This window comes from Mesoplodon bidens (genome assembly GCF_964165515.1).
Source record: "Mesoplodon bidens genome assembly, chromosome: 14".
In the NCBI taxonomy this organism is placed as follows: Eukaryota; Metazoa; Chordata; class Mammalia; order Artiodactyla; family Ziphiidae; genus Mesoplodon; species Mesoplodon bidens.
This window is the reverse complement of record NC_138170.1, coordinates 73762760-73780111: the sequence shown is the minus strand read 5'-3', so window position 1 is coordinate 73780111 and position 17352 is coordinate 73762760. Positions and strand designations below refer to the sequence as shown.

Genomic DNA, 17352 nt, shown 5'->3' with positions numbered 1-17352 from the left:
TGGGTAGAGACAGTTGATACAGAGACCTGGCCTGCAGGTGACCGTGACTTATACCTCCATTCTGGGCCTTCAGTGCATCAGCAGGGTGACCTCATGGTCTGGCCCCTGTTAGGTCACCTTCCTGAGACAACGGGTCAACGTCTTGCAGGGTCATTATCCTGTGAACTAGCAGCTGCCTCTGACAAGGCCACACCTTACAGTGCTCAGGTGGTGGAGAACCAGACACTGCAAAGCTGGTTTCTGGCCCTGGTGCCAGCCAGGACCCTGGGGAAGCAGACCAGGGGGTCCGCTGGAAGGTGGTCCTCGGCCGTCAGAGTCATCCTGGGGCACCTGGCTTCCTGCAGAGCTGAGAGCTGACTGCTACGGCCACTCTATCTTTCCCCAGAACTCCCGCCGCAGCTTAGGGCTCGTCCACTCACTATCAAGCGCTTGCTGTGCGCTTACTCTGCATGGGCACTCAGTGTGGTCTCTGCCCCCGAGGCTCCAGGGTTCCAGTTAAGGGAGCAGCGGTAGCACAGCGGGCCGATGCCATCACTGTGGTCTGTATAAGCCAACACAGGCGCTCAGAGAAGAGTCACTCACGCCACGTCACGCCCCACCTACAGCCCAGCATCCTCCCTCGTCTTAGACTCCTCTGTGCTCTCCCCGCATGACTGTCCAGTCTCCCTAACTCTTCCGTGGGAGCATCGATGATGAAGACAGATATTCCCACTTCTCCCAAGCCAGGGCCATGCCCACAGCACACCACTGAAGCACTGGTGTAGCTGATGGGCTGTGAGGCGTCTGGATGCGTTCCGACAAGGGACACCTGGCAGTCCCATCGCACAGCTCTGCTGGAGCATGCGGCCCCGGCTAACCTGCATCATCCTCAGAGCCCCCAGCCAGCCCGTGCGGGTTCCAGATGCTGGCAGGTGGGTGGGGCACTGGGGGACTTCAGGAACCCCCCCTGGGGAGTTATCTGGGACAGGGGACTGTGGCCTGCAGTTGTCAACACAGAGCCTGGCTCGGGAGCTTTCCTGAGAACAGCTCTCAAGGAAAGGTAAGAGCGTCCCGAGAACCCCAGACTCCACCAGGTGGGGGCGGAGCGCCCTCTGCTGGCCTGACTGCTCCATGCAGGCCTGGCCACCAGACCCACCAGGACCCCGCTTCTGGGAGCTGTGGGTCTCCAGGGCACCGGCAGCATAGGCAGCCGGGGAGCTTCAAGTCTTGGGTGCCACCCCACGCAGGGCCCACATTCACCAGTGTTCCAAAGCACGGGCTTCTACTCCTTTTGAGGAGTAGAACGCAAAATGCTCATTCGTTTTTTAAAGCTAAATCGTGAAACTTCAAAGAAAGTTCAGGTGTGGGGTTACACCCCTAGACCTCACAGGGAGTCAACGCGTTCGTTGCCCTCGCAGGTGGTTCAAAATGTTTGGGAAGAACCTCCACGCACAGGCACCTGTGCACACAGCTACCCGCAGGGCAAGGCAAGGGGGTCACTGGTCAGGAGAAAGTGGCACTGGTGTGGCACGTGGAGGTGTCAAAGAAGTCCCCACACACCCTCGTTCATAAGGCCGGCCAGCACCTTATCAAGGGCCCCCGAGTGCTGCCTCTCTGTCTCGCCCACAGACTTGGGTCTCAGATATTTTCCTCTTTGCTCCTGTCCCTGAAAAACATGGGTGCGTTGAGCTCCATCTGGGTCAAGTCAGATTACCAGGAGCTGCAAATCACCCATTAGAACAAAGCAGACCCGGAACCATCACCTGCCATTACATTACACCTTGGTTCTCAACAAGAGTCTGTCCAAGAAGCAAACGAAAAACATCACACTCTTTTAGACACTTTCCAGGACATGTTGAATGTCTCTTAATGAAAGAACTGTGCCATAAACTTTTATCCCTTAGAAGCTGGTGTCTCCAAACTGGAAAAGGATATTTGTCATGCAATAAATATAAAGAATATATAAAGAATTCATATACATAGTAAGAAAAAGACAGCCAATGGTTCAAAAGGAATTCCACAGAAGAAACAATGTTTCACAAACATTTGAAAAGATATTCAACCACATTAGTAATCAAGGAAATGCAGGCTAACACCTATCAATACAAGATTCACAAAATCAAAATGTCAGACAATACCAAGTATAAATGAGCATATGAAACAGGGGCATTACACTATCTGCTAGCTGGTAGTGATCTCTGGAAAACAGTTGGCCTTGTTTGATGAAGTTAAAAGTGTGCATAGCCATATGGATCTTTTGCCTAAAACATTATGTATTTTCTTAATCTTACTAAAAATATCTTTTTTTTTCTTTCTGAATTCTCTCTTCCTTTAACTACAACATTGACTTGTTCATTTCAATTTTAACTCCATCCTTCTTATTCTCTTCTGATAATGGGATTTCACTTTCTCTTTTTTAATGGGGATTTATCTCATCCAGCTGACCTTAAACATTTTAGTATCAAGATCCCATTAAAAATTTATTGAAGACCCCAAAGAACTTTTATGTGAGCTGTAGTTATTGCTATTTCCCATATTAGAAATTATAACAGAAATTAAAAAAAAAAAAAAGAATCTTGTGTCTCTTCTGATAGGTCCCCAGGCCCGGTAACTCGCTCTTTGCCTTTCTGTCTTGGCTGCCAGGAGACTCAGAACAAACCAGCCGGTTGCTCTGCTCTGACCCGCAGGACCCTTGCTCATTTTAACTTTCTCTCACAATCCTGTGGCCCGTCTCTCCTGGGCACGTCTCCGGACCTTTTTACAAGAAGCCAAAGGTAAATACTAAACGAGTGAGTTTGTGATCTTGCCCCTTCCTGAAATTCTCAAGCCCCTGAGCCCCCTCTCTTCCCTCGGCCTCGGCTTCCCCTCCCTGACTGTTGCCAGGTGCTAGCGTCCCCAGGCTTTCCTCCTCAGCCAGAACCTCCACGCCCACATCCACTCTCTGGGCAACTTCATCTGCTCCCAGCCTTTCAGCATCACCTGCAAGCTGACACCGCCCAAAGCAGCCCCTTGGGCCTGACCCGGCCCCCAGCCTCATGTATCCATCAGGCAAACACTTCACACTGGAAACGTCCTCCTGCCACCTGCCCCTCCGCTGGAGCCCTTTATCTCAGTGGGTAGGAACAATCAGCCAGTTAATTAAGTGCATGTCACCTTGGAAATACTTCCAACTCTCTCCCTCCCTCCTGTACCACCCACCGCTGGCCTGCCCCCGGCCCGTTACTCTGCCAGCCTCCTCACCGGGCTCCCTGTCCTCTGCCTTGTTCCTTCCAATCCAACTCCACTCTCCACCAGACAGGCAGTGAGAGACAACAGGACCCTGTCATTCCACTGCTTAAAGCTCCTGCCTGACTGCCAGACAGGTCGGGCTCCCTGCACGCCCTCTACGACCTGGTGCTGCCCGTCATCACCCTCCTCTTCTCCCACTTCATCCAGGACGATACTCGGCTGCTCCCAGCTCCCCACACGATACCGTTTCTAGCCTCTGTGCCTTTGCTCAGGCTGTGCCTTCTGCCTGGGGCACCCTTCTCCCCTTCTGCTCTTCTTAGCTCCGTCTGCTCGTTAAAGTTTTTTTTTTCTATTGCAGTGACACTGATTTATAACATTATACAAGTTGCATGTGTACAACGTTACATTTCTACTTCTGTATAGGCTATGGTGTGCTTACCTCCAAAGGTTTAGTTTCTATCCATCACCATACAGTTGATCCCCTTTACCCATTTCACCCTCCCCTCTCCCTTCCCCTCTGGTAACCGCCGCTCTGTTCTCTGTATCTACGTGGTTTTGTTTGGTTTGCTCACATTTTATTTTTATTTTTTATATTCCACACATGAGTGAAATCATACGGTATTTGTCTTTCTCTGTGACTTAATAGGATACCCTCAAGGTCCATCTGTGTTGCTGCAAATAGCAAGATTTCATCTTTTTATGGCTGAGTAGTATTCCACTGCATATAAGGACCACAACTTCTTTATCCTTTCATCCACTGATGGTTGTTTCCATGTCTTGGCTATTGTAAACAGTGCTGCCATGAACATAGGACTGCATATATCTTTTCAAATTAGTGTTTTTGTATTCTTTGGATAAATATCCAGAAGTGAAATTGCTGGATGATCTGTGGCAGTTCTGTTTTTATTTATTTATTTTTAGCCATGCCATGCGGCTTGTGGGATCTTAGTTCCCCAACCAGGGATTGAACCCGGGCCCTTGGCAGCGAAAGCGTGGAGTCCTAACCACTTGACCGCCAGGGAACTCCCTATTTTTAAGGACTCTCCATACTATTTTCCATAGTGGCTGCACCAATTTACATTCCCACTAACGGTGTAGGAGGGTCCCCTTTTCTCCACACCCTCATCAACATTTGTCATTTCTTGCCTTTTTGATAATAGCCATTCTAACGGGAGTGAAGCAATAGCTAACTCTGGCATTTCCCTAATAATTAGTGATGCTGAGCATCTTTTCATGTGCCTGTTGGCCATCTGTATGTCTTCTTTGTAAAAATGTCTATTCAGCTCCTCTGCCCATTTTTAACTTGGACTGTTTGGTTTTTTGTTGTTGAATTCTATGAGTCCTTTACATATTTTGGATACTATTAAAATGCGTAATATCAGGTATATGAGTTTTATCTTCTCCCATTAGGAAGCTTGTGTTTTTGCTTTGTTGATGGCTCCCTTTGCTGTGAAGAAGCTTTTTAGTTTGCTGTAGTCCCATTTGGTTATTTTTGCTTTTTGTTTTCCGTGATTGAGGAGACATATACAGAAAGATATTGCTAAGACTGGTGTCAAAGCTAATCCTGCCTATGTTTTCTTCTGAGAGTTTATGGTTTGGGTCTTACATTCAAGTCTTTAATTAATTTTGAGTTGATTTTTATGTATGGTGTGAGATAGTGGTCTAGTTTCATTTTTTGCATGTGGCTGTTCAGTTTACCCAAAACCATTTATTGAAGAGACTCTCCTTTCTTCATTGTATGTTCTCTGCTCCTTTTGTCATAAATTAATTGTCCATTTGTATGGATTTATTTCTGGGCTCTCAATTCTGTTCCATTGATCTATGTATTTGTTTTTCTGTCAACACCATGGTGTTTTGATTACTACAGCTTTGTAATACAGTTTAAAATCAGGGAGTGTGATACCTCCAGCTTTGTTCTTTTTTCCCAAGAAAAAAGATTTCTTTGACTATTCAGGGTCTTTTGTGGCTCCATATAAATTTTAGATTTTTTGGTTCTATTTCTGTGAAAAATGTCCTTGGGATTTTGATAGAGATTGCACTGAATCTGTTGATTGCTTTAGGTAATATGGACATTTTAACAATGTTAATTTTTCCAATCCATGAGCATGGAATATCTTTCCATTTGTTTGTGTCTTCTTCAATTTCTTTCAACGATGTCTTATCGTTTTCAGTGTACTTGGTTAAATTTATTTATGGGCATTTGTTGTTGCTGTGGTGGCTGTAAATGGGATTGTTTTCTTAACTCTCTTTCTGCTCACTCATTGTCAGCACATAGAAGCACAACTGACTTTTTTTAAAAAATAAACTTATTTATCTATTTATTTTTGGCTGCGTTGGGTCTTCGTTGCTGCACACGGGCTTTCTGTAGTTGCGGCGAACAGGGGCTACTCTCCGTTGCGGTGCATGGGCTTCTCACTGCGGTGGCTTCTCTTGTTGCAGAGCGTGGGCTCTAGGCGCATGGGCTTCAGTAGTTGTGGCACGCTGGCTCAGTAGTTGTGGCTCACGGGCTCAGTAGTTGTGGCTCATGGGCTCAGTAGTTGTGGCTCACGGGCTTAGTTGCTCTGCGGCATGTGGGATCTTCCCAGACCAGGGCTTGAACCTGTGTCCCCTGCATTGGCAGGCGGATTCTTAACCACTGCGCCACCAGGGAAGTCCACAACAGATTTTTGTGTGTTGATTTTGTGCCCTGCAACTTTACTGTATTCATTTATTAGTTCTAATAGTTTTTGGTGGCATCTTTAGGGTTTTCTATATGTAAAATCATGTCATTCACAAACAGTGAAAGCTTTACTTTTTTCTTTTCCAATTTGCATGGCTTTTATTTCTTTTTCTTCCCTAACTGCTGTGGCTAGGACTTCCAATACTATGTTGAATAAGAGTGGAAAGTGAGTGGAGCCTGGTGGGCTGGAGGGAGGAAGGGAAAACAAGGGGCAGAAAAAAAAAAAGAGTGGCGAGAGTGAGAATTCTTGTCTTCTTCTTGACCCTACAGGGATAGCTGTAGGTTTGTCAATATATGGCCTTTATTAATGCTGAGGTACATTCCTTCTATACTCATTTTATTGAAAGTTTTTATAAATGGGTGTTGAATCTCTCTCTCTCTCTCTCCTGCTTCTGGGATACCCATTATCCTAATGTTGCCCTTCCTAAAAGACTTTGATAATTCTCGTAGAATTTTTTCTCTCTCTTTTTTTTTTTGGATCTTAATTTTCTCTCCTCTTCTAACTGTATCATTTCTAGATTTCTATCTTTGAACTGGCTAATTCTCTCTTCCATATGGTCTGCTCTATTACCAATCCTTTCTGATGCACTCTTCATCTTGCTTACTGAGTTCTTCAGATATAGAATTTGTTTGGTTCTTTTTTAGAGTTCCAGTCTGTTTGGTAAAGTATTTCTTCTGTTCATTAATTTCATCCCTGACGTTCACTGAACCGCCTTTCTGATTTTTCTTATAGCCTGTTGAGCTTCTTCTTGACAGTTATTTTGAATTCTCTATCAGATTGCACTGTTCTATGACTTTAAATCTGGTTTCTGGAGAATCACCATTTTATTTTTGTGATACAGTGTTACTGTGGTTCTTTATGGTGCTTGAGATGAGTTGTTCCTCTGCTGGTACATATGAAGCAGCAAACACCTTTCTTCTTTAGGTAAAGCTTTTTGTTTTTTTAAACTTGATTCCAACTATTCAACAGGTTAGAGGCTTTTGTTTTCTTTTCTTTTCTTTTCCCTTAGGTGGCGCTACAGCACAAGTTTTTGGTTTCTCTTACCTGAGCTGCCTCTGGTTATATTAGAGGATTAGCAGTTTCCAGCCTCCACTGTCCTTGTCAGAGGTGTTGCCTGGTGCCCGCATTGTCACTGCTTGTGCCTTCATGGTTGCTGCTGTCACTGTTGTTGCTGCCTGGGTCAGCGGGGTGGTGGGCACTTCTGCTGTGTCCAGGATCTTGAGTCACAGGCTCTGCTTCCACTGGATGCGGTGGAGCTGGGGTCTCGGGCACCTCTGCCGTGTCTGGGGTTGTCAGGTTTAGGGATGCCGCCACTGTGGGTCGGGGAGAAGGGGCCAGACTTGTGGGCAGCTCTACAACTGGAGGGACGGTGTTGCAGGCCTCGCTGCCCAGTCCCCTGTGGCTGCAGGCGCGGCTGAGGCCCGGAGGCTGGTGTTGTGCGTGCCGCCTCCCTGAGGCGGCTGGGTTCTCTGGGGCCGCGGGCTCGGCCTCCGGGGCTGGGGATCTGGGACTGCACACACCACCTCCACTGTTCCCTCAGTTCCGCCTCTGTTGTATGTTCCAGTCCGCCCACCTCTAGATGGACAGATGTGCGAGACCGTTTGGGATGTTTCACTGGCTGTAGACTGAAGCGGGGGTGACAAGGGGAGGGTCTCATGTGCAGTGATGCTGACGTCTCCACCTGCTCTTCAAAACACAGCTCAGCCCTGACCTCTTCCAGAACACTTTCCCTAGGATGGGTTAGGTGCCCCTTCTCTACACTACAACAGTCCTCCCCTCCCCTTGGGCTCCTATCTCTTTACAGGTCTGTCTCCCCACAGACTGTAAGCATCTGGTTCACCGGTGTCCTTACCACCAAAACACTCTGGCACTGTCAGGCCGAGTGAGCGTTGGCTAGAGCACTGCTCGCACCCCGATGCTACTTGCACCCTGGCAGCAGGTGTGTCTGCCCAGCTGGACCCCGGACCCTGGGCACCCTCGGGAGCATCCTGGCAGAGCCCCCAGCTCACCAAGAACTGGACGACATCCTCAGGCCTGTGTTTGGCTGACTTGAATGCAGCCAGCCGGGTTACCACCAGGATCTGGTACTCCACATGCCCTGACATCATCTTGCCCCGTACCTCCTGGTGCTGGGGCACGGTCAGGTCCAGGCCTGTGTGGACATTCTGAACTCGCCTGCCAAAGGGAAAGAAGGCAAAAGAAGCTCAGGTTCAAGTCAGCAGGCTTCTTGAGCGAAATGCAGGCCAGACCTCAGGTGGCCCAGCAGGCCTGGGTGCAAGGCTGCTCCACTGGCCGTTCTCTGTGGTCCCGGCTACCCACCCCGCCGCGGGCCAGGCCCTCATAAAGCCTGGCTTCCCAGGCCCCAAGCCTGGGCCCTGCCTTTGGGTCACTCAGGAACAATGGGCTGTCCCCAGAAGGAAAACAGGTGACAGCAGAGAAGGTGGAGCTCATGGAAAATCACAAACAGCTAGGTGTCTGACACAAACCCAGCACAAGAGCTCCTGCAGGGTTTGTGGGGATGGCATTCCAGGGGTTCTATTCAAACCAAGGGAAGTGCCTGGCTTTGGGCACACAATGCAGGAATGAAACCACACCAGGAATCCAGAGAGAGCAACGCATCTCTTCCGCTAACCAGAGAGCAGCTACAGAACCTGCCCAGCTGGGGGAAGATGGAAAGGGCACTGGATACCAGGCCATCATTTGTCCTGGGGCCTCTGCAAGGCACTGATAAGGCCTGCTGTATGAGGCTTTGAGAGGATACTCAGCAAAACATTACAGCTCTTGAAGGATTTTTAAATGCTATACAAACGTAATGAATCACATGATGAGCAAAGAAGTTATGAAATGTTTCCTCCGAGGTGAGAAAAAAGGTTAAATGTATTCCTCATTCTATGTAAGGGTATAATGGAGACCCACGCACACAAACATACATCACACAAGCACCTATGACAGGATATGCCCAGCATACAGTTATCAGGGTCGAGACCTACTATGTGCCGGGCGGGACTTTCAGAAGATAGGAAAGGGGAGGGCCCGAGGGGTGGGGCTACTGGCGCTAAGACTGTGTCTGGGGCAAGGCCCTTTCCCTCTCTGCAACTACCTCCCAATCCATCAGATGACACCCTGCCCCCAGCACTCCTTCCACACAGACTCCTCCCCCTTCCACACCAAGCATGTGACACTGTCACCATGATGCCATTTGTCACCAACTGGGAGGACAGCCCACCACGTAGCCACATACTACTAAGCATTCAAACCCCTACACACACAAACATTTTCACAGGGTGTAAGGCATGCGAAAATGAGCATGAATTACTTAGAAAGACCCGGGCAAACCTGCCTTCAGGCAGGTGTTGAATGAACCCAACATATGGGCGGGACGGAAAAACACCAATCAGCCCTCTTTTCCTTTGGCCAGTAACCAAATGAGCGTCCCTGGCCCTGCACCAGGTACAGCCCCGCTGGCGCTGTGCATCGTGTTACCATTAGGAGCGCAGGAGAGCGGAGGGGACTGAAGTCGAGAGGCGGGCGTGAAGCGGCTGCGCCACCACGGGCTCTGTTCTAAGCACCTGCCTGTCTAAGACACTCCCGCCTCCCTCAGCCCTACCGAGGGTCACTACCACTCAGACCCACTTAAAGTCAGAGAAACAGGGCTTCCCTGGTGGCGTGGTGGTTGAGCGTCCGCCTGCCGATGCAGGGGACACGGGTTCGTGCCCCGGTCTGGGAAGATCCCACATGCCGCGGAGCAGCTGGGCCCATGAGCCATGGCTGCTGGGCCTGCGCGTCCGGAGCCTGTGCTCCGCAACAGGAGAGGTCACAACAGTGAGAGGCCCACGTACCGCAAAAAAATAAATAAATAAATAAAATTAAAAAAAAATAAAGTCAGAGAAACAGACACAATAGGGGAGTCACCTGTGCTTGGGCCCAGCAGGTCAGAGGTGGAGTCAGGGTTCACTCCAGGCTGCCGCCCCCCTCCCCGCTGACTGGCGCCTCCTATCAGCCCAGCTTGCTCCTCCGGGACCGGCTTCCGTGACCCCTCCCCCTTTCCACTGTCCCCCACCTGTCGCGCCGCCCCGCTGCTGGGATCACGCCCTTGGCCTCAGCTCCCCTGCCCTCGCCCCTAAACCCTCCAGTTCTCCGCGTCCCTCACACCTGTGTCCAGCAGCTGCACGTCACTGGGATAAATGCACAGACGTGCTGACTGGTCCCACCTGAAATTCACGGCCACAACCTGCAAGCTCCAGCGTGGGGCCTGGCAACCCCACCTTGGTCTCGACCTGGGGGTCTCAAAGTGTGTCCCCTGCAGCATCAGCATCACCTGGGAACTTGTGAGAGCGGCAGATCCAGGGTGCTGAATCAACCTTCAGGTTAACAAGTCACCTGGGCCTAATCTCTCTCCCACTCGCCTAGGCCCCCAAGGAAACTTTTCCTGTAAAGGGCCAGAGGGTAATTGCGGGCCATAGGGTCTCTATTACAACTACTCAACTCAGCCATTGTAGAGCGAAAGCAGCTGAAGACAGTACATAAACTTTATTACAAAAGTAAGTGGTGGGCAGGATTTGGCGCATGGGTGTAGTTTGCCCACCTATGCCCCAGACCAAACTTCTCAAACTGTAAAGTGCATCCAGGTTGCCTGGAGATCTTGTCAATGTGCAGATTCTGATCCAGCAGGTCGGGGGCAGGGCCTGAGAATCTGCATTTCTAACAACTGTCATGTGATGCTGATACTGGTCCACGTGGTTAAACCCTAAGGTTAATTCTCCCTCTCCTCTTACTCCAGGGGCACCTGACAGTCCCTCTCTGCTCCTTGAAGCTCTGTCTTCATTGCTCCCGGGACCCCCATTCTCCCTCTGTTCTCTGCCCTCCCTGGCCATTCCTGCTCAGCTTCCCTGGATGGTCCTCCGTTCCTCTTTCTGCTCTGGACTCTCCCCTCAAGGTCACACTCCTTCTCCCAGCTGCCTGCCCGACATCTCCACCTGGCTGTCAACAAGCTTTTTTTTTTTTTTTTTTTGCGGTACGCGGGCCTCTCACTGCTGTGGCCTCTCCCGTTGTGGAGCACAGGCTCCAGACGCGCAGGCTCAGCGGCCATGTCTCACGGGCCCAGCCGCTCCGCGGCATGTGGGATCTTCCCAGACCGGGGCACGAACCCGTGTCCCCTGCATCGGCAGGCGGACTCTCAACCACTGCGCCACCAGGGAAGCCCAACAAGCTTCTTCATGAACGTGTCCAGACATATGGTGATTCTCACGTTCCTACACCTGCTCCCTCCATAGTCTCCCGACTCGGTCCATTGCAACCTCCCTCTTTCAGGAACTCAGGGCAGGTCTTACGGGTCAGTCTTGATGCCTCTTTCCTGTTCTCGCGGCCCACGTCTAATCATCAGCAAACCCTGAAAACTGTACCGTCAAAATACAGCCAGAGCCCAAACATTTCACACCCCCTCTGCCACCATCAGCTCTCACGTGGATCACTGCCAGAACAGTCTCCTTGCTGCACCCTGCTCACCTACCTTCTGCTCAACACAGTGGCCAAATGACCTTTGTGAAATCCAAGCCAGGTCCCACCTCGCCCAGAGCCTCACCTCAGCCTGGGAGGCCTGTCCCGACTGTCCCCTGCCTCCAAGCCCCCAGCTCTGCACCACATCACCTAACGCTCTCCACGGTTCACGGCACTCCAGCCACCCTGGCCTCCTCGCTGGTGCCCAAGCACCTCTCTGCCCCAGGACATTGGCTCCTGCTGTCCCCTCTGCCTGGTACACTCTTTCTCAAGATTTCTCTTGCGTTTGTCAGGAGTCTGCCCAACTGCCACTCTCTGTCAGAAAGACACTCCTGGACCACACCCCATAAAACAGCATTCACTCCTCCTAGCATCCTATTTCCCTACCACTTTATTTTCCTTCATACCAGTTATCATCCCTGACACACCATATATTTACGTATTGTCCGTCGGCCCCAAGAAAGCTCACGAGAGGGACTTTGTGCTGTTCACTACTGTATCCTAGAACCACTCTCCTGGCCTTCACCGCCAGCACCCGCATCTGTTAAGAAGCCCTGCCCAGGTGTGGCAGTGAGGGAAGCCACCCACGCCCTTCCCAGGCTCCCAGCACCAAGGTCACACCCCCACTGGTCTGCTGCTGGCCCTGCTCACACCTGCCAACCTCAAAGCTCCTTTTTGCAGAAAAGGACACTGAGGCTCAGGGAGAGGAGGTGATTCATGCGGCCCTGGGGAAACCTGCCAGCGAGGACACAACCAGCAACCATGCAGAGACCGAGCAGCTTCTGATATCAGGGTTCACTTAAAGAATCACACATACTTTTTTAGACCTGAAGCCACAGGGATGTTCAGATTACTGCTGGAAAAATAACATTCATTTATGTAAGAGACTGATGTCTTAGCCCAAGATTCTGGGTAGGGGGAACAAGGGTGGAGTGTATGACAATACTTGCAGTGAGTCACGTGACAGATGTTAGAAAGGGGGAAAGAGTCAAACCATGACCATCCCAGCCTTTCCAGGATCCGTCTTGCACTGCGTCCCCCAGGCCTGGGTCAGGGTGGGGTGGCTCACCCTGCATCCTCTGCCTCCAGGCACCCTCCGCAGGCCTTGGCGGTAACTGCACGTTTCCTGAGCTACCTGGTTGAGCAGTGCCCCCTCTTCTCTCCCTTCACCTGATTGACCTCCACTCCTCCTGCAGGAGGGGGGCCTCATGCACCCCCTCCCAGAAGCCGGGGTTACCTCCTGCCCTGTGTTCCCATGGCAACCTGAACCCACTACCCCCCATTCAGCATCTGTCCCCCGAGGGTCTGCGTTCATCCCCGTTTCCCCTGCAGGGCCGAGCGTTGCCTGATTCACCCCATCCCCAGTGCCGTGCCCGGGGCCTGGCGCACGGTGAGCGCGGACAGGATGCATAACTAGATCTTCGAAAAGAAAGGAAGACAGGTGGACAGGAAAGGGGGGAGGAGAGCCCTCTCTTTGCCTGCTGGCCGGGACCAGCCAGTCCAGGCCTTCCACTGGGTTTTGGGTGAGTTCGTTACCCTCTAGGGACCTCAGTTTCCCCATCTGTAAAACGGGGGGGGCGGGGGGAGGGGACTCGCCGCCGCCCGCCTCTCCCGCTGGGCGGTGGAGGGGCCGAGCCCAGGTCAACGGCCGCCGCGCTGGGGACGCCGGGTGGCGGGCGGAATCGTCGGGACCGGCCGCCTCCGCCGGCTCCTCCGCCCCGGGCGCATCGGGCCACGGCTCCCGGGCACCCGACTCCACGTTGCCCGAGACGCAGCGCCGGGCGCGGGATCTGGCTCACCTGGAGGTGACGAGCACCGCCGGGGACTGCATGACGGCGAAGCTCCGGGTGGGGCGCGCGGTCACGAGACCCGCGGGCGCCGGCGTCGCCGCGTCCGGGGCCCTGGCCCGCCGCCTAGTGGCCACCGCGGCCGCGCGTTTCCAGGCCTTTCTGGAACTCTGGGCGGAGACTCAGGGCTGAGAGCCCTGCGCGGGCTCGTCGCTGCTGGGGGCCCCGGCGGAGCTGAGCGCGTACCCCGCGCCCGAGTGTCCTGAACCATCCAGAGGTTAGGGTCTCATGTCCCAGCGTTGTTAGTGACAGCGCCCGTTTCACTCTTAGGAGTGCCCAGAGTGTCCCGGTTCAGACACTCCTGAAATTATTTAGTTCTCCTTCCTTGGGGAGAATGCCGGGGAAACAACGCAGCGGTGCTCACGGCCACAGGGATGCTCGGAGAGAGGTTAGGAGAGTCCAGAAAACAAGATAAATCAGACCCCTCTGTGGAGCGAGGGGTGGTGATCCAAAGAAACATCAGCCTGACCCCTGAGGCCTTCCAGTGGCTTAACGGCCTACAGGGCCTTCCCGACAAAAGCTTCGGAGAACTCTGTGTCTTTCATCTCGAGCACTAAGGAAATGTTGTTCTGACGCTTGTTAAAACAGTAAGGAGGACTTTATTCAAGACTATGGCAACAGGGGTCAAGACTGACCCAACGGGTCTGTGTCTTTATTCCTGTCTTACCCCTAGGTTCTTCATGACATTTTTTTTTCTTAAATTCCATATATATGTGTTAGCATACGGTATTTGTCTTTCTCTTTTGAAGACACAGACCTACTAGAGAATGGAGTTAAGGATATGGGGAGGGGGAAGGGTAAGCTGGGACGAAGTGAGAGAGAAGCATGGACATATATACACTACCAAATGTAAAATAGAGAGCTAGTGGGAAGCAGCCGCATATCACAGGGAGATCAGCTCGGTGCTTTGTGACCACCTAGAGGGGTGGGATAGGGAGTGTGGGAGGGAGGGACACACAAGAGGGAAGAGATATGGGAACATATGTATATGTATAACTGATTCACTTTGTTATAAAGCAGAAACTAACACACCATTGTAAAGCAATTATACTCCAATAAAGATGTAAAAAAAAAAAGTAAGTTGGTCACTTAAAATACAAATATAATGTTACCTCATTAAAAAAAAAAAAAAAAAAAGGACTGACCCAACGGGGAGAGAGTTCAGGCTCAACCCTGAATACAGCAGACACTGGGGTTGATAGCCACGGGGCAGGGAGGGGCCGACAAGGGTAGGGGGATTCTTGCTGAAAGCAGGCCAAGAGCTTAGACATCAAAGGGCGGGGATGAGGAACTTGATCAGAGACCAAGGGTGATCAGTTATCAAGGGTGGGGATCCTCTCTAAACTGACTTAGCAGGATTCTTGCTAAAACTGGGCTGGGCCGGCCAAAGACTGGGCAGGGACCAAGGTCAAAGGCCTAGCTGAGAAGAGGGCTCAGAGGAGCCTGAAGTTTGGTCAAGGAGAGGGTCTTTGTTGCCCAAAATTTCCATCTCAGAGAGCTGCAAAAACCCTCTCCCCCGCTGTGCATGCAGACCCGTCACTCCAGGTACCCACTCCTCCTGTCCTCCCCCCCTAATGACACCCGCTACCCATGCTGCTTCCTGCCCTCTGGCAAGAGGAGGTGGGGCTTCTGCTTGACTAAATTTTCCCAAAACACCAGCCCCTTGCCCCACCTGCACCGCCCTGGAACTCTGACAACCAATGTCCCAGCTCTTTGCAACTACCTGTAAAACACTTAGCTCTGGGCTTCCCTGGTGGCGCAGTGGTTGGAGCCCGCCTGCCGGTGCAGGGGACACGGGTTCGTGCCCCGGTTCGGGAGGATCCCACATGCCGCGGAGCGGCTGGGCCTGTGAGCCATGGCCGCTGAGCCTGCGTGTCCGGAGCCTGTGCTCCGCAACGGGAGAGGCCACAAGAGTGAGAGGCCCTCGTACCGCAAAAAAAAAAAAACCCACTTAGCTCCGCCTGGCCCATAGTGACATTTAATCAGTGTGAATGTTTGTGTTGCTCTAATGTTTAGCAACTAAAAGGACAGGTCTCTCTGCTCTGCTTCTGCTACTAGTCAGACTCCATCACAAAACTACTCTCCTGGCTCCCTCATGGGCTTTCCATTCATTTATTCATTCAATTGTTCGTTCATTCATTCAACATTATCTACGGAGCTGGGCCTGTGTTCTGGGCCCTGTGGAGGCTCTGGGGCCACTTAGTGACTAGGACGCTGCAGCCCTGTGCTCCCACGGTGCGCCCACGGACCTGCTCCCTCGGCTTCCCCTTTCCGAGCCTCTCTTCAGGGTCTTTGGGGAGCCACTGCCTGGTAGGTGACGGGGCCCCTGGCCTGCCTCTGACGACTGCCTTTGGGTCCACAGCTGGGGCCAGAGCGGTGAGGTCAAGGGGCCGGTTTCCCTCAGAGGAGGCTTGGGGTAGAGGCGCGCCAGACATGATAGACCCTCTCATCAGAGATTCAACTGTCCATGGGGTGAGAAACGGAGGTTGTGTCACCTGCCACAGTGGCCCAGAAAGAGAAAAGCTCAGTCTGGAAGCAGGGTCAGGAGAAAAGTGCAAATCGCCACAGGTATTCTGTGCTCTGTCCATGAGAGCCCCACTGACAGGGAACAGCAGAAGCTGGGCTTAGCGGCATCAGATGCGCGACTGGGGTAACGTGCACCGTGTTCCCTACAGGAGGGGCAGCATGGTGTCCCTGTGGACCCCGACTTCCCACCCACCGCCCCAGCAGCATTGTTATTATCTGCATTTGACTCAGATTTTCGTGAAGAAATCCTACAGTGAAAAGTTTTGAAAAATGAATCACTTTCCCCACTTTATCTCTTGAATAAATACATATGTTCATATGCTTGAATGGCTCGTTTCAAATTTGTTTGTAGACAAGATGAGCAATAATGAACAGAAGGATGAGTGAGTGAAAGGGCTGCAGGAACACCCAGTCGGCTGTCTGCTCTGCCTGCCCACCTGCCCGTCTGTCTGTCTGCAGGGCGGAGTTTGAGGTAGCAGATGGCCCCCGTGTCTAGACATGCCCCACTTCAAAGAAGCCAGAAAGGGTGTGAGCCTCGGCACCCCAGGAGTCCGGCGCAGCGCAGCCCTTGGGCAGGGCCAGCCAGTCAAGCGGTCACCACCGCACAGACACTTGTGGACCACACACCATGTGCTGGGCGCTGAGATTACAGTGAACAAGGCGCCGTGGCTGCCCTCAGCGAGCTTCTTTGCCCTTAGACCTGGGGTGGGGTAGGGGTCGGAGAGGACACTCTAAAGGAGCCAAAGTCCAAGGTGAACCTGAAGAGATGAGGAGGAATATGATGAGGGAGAAGGAATATCATGTATGAAGTCCTGGAAACAAGAAGAAAGAGAATTCAGGGGACACGTGGGGAGGGAGCTCAGGGGGAGGACAGGCATAGAGAATCATGTGCGCCAGGCTGAGGGCTTCACGCGGACCCTGAGGCCAACTCGAGGCCACCGCGGGACTGCGAACATCGGAGTGGCCCGACCAGCTCTGCCGCCGACATCGGTTTGGACCATGTGATGCTGGAGGTGGGAAGGTGAGCAGACCTGCAGAACAATCCAGACTGGGGACAATGGTGGCACGAGTGAGGGTGAGGGCCCCCCGGGTGGAGAAGAGGGCACAGGTGAGACAGAGACTTAGGAAGTGGAACTGGACAAGGCGGAATCGAGTGCACGTGGGCGGGAGGAGTCGAGACGCTGCTTCAATTCGGCTCCTGGGAGTAGCCGGACGGTGGTCCATTCTCTGGGGCAGGGCACCTGTAGGAGGGACACATTTTGGGTGGGATGATGAGTTCTGTGTTGGACAGGTGGTGTTTGAGGGTGTGGGGACATTGAGGTGACCGTGGCTCTGGCCCCCGGGAGGCAGGCCTGGCTGGAGACCCTGATGCGGGGGTCACAAAGCTATTGGAGCTGAGAGTAAGGCTGAGCCTGAGGAGAAGGCAGCCCAAGAAGGTGCAGGGAAGCACGCATGTTCCAGGGCAAGCACAGGTCGCGGCTGCGAAAAAGGGGACTCTGTGTCACCGCTGGGGCTGGTGGCACGCCGGTCACCCGTGACTTGCAGACAAACGAGCC

At 52.3% G+C, this 17352-nt stretch overlaps 1 protein-coding gene across 5 annotated transcripts in view; it reads right to left on the bottom strand.

Annotated features, from left to right (window-relative positions):
• Positions 1–15348, bottom strand: part of HS1BP3 (HCLS1 binding protein 3) — a 43047-nt gene extending 27699 nt beyond the window's left edge. For 4 of the 5 annotated variants that reach the window (XM_081254416.1, XM_081254417.1, XM_081254420.1 and 1 more), the window contains exons 1-2: positions 13223–13323; positions 7937–8102 (exon numbers count right to left, since the gene is read on the bottom strand). In XM_081254416.1, coding sequence (XP_081110542.1) covers positions 7937–8102; positions 13223–13254 — 198 coding nt within the window. In that variant the 5' untranslated portion in view covers positions 13255–13323. Of the gene's footprint in view, positions 1–7936; positions 8103–13222; positions 13324–14993 lie in introns of those variants that run through there. The other variant, XM_081254418.1, reaches the window with a different exon arrangement.
• Between the last annotated feature and the right edge of the window lie 2004 nt (positions 15349–17352).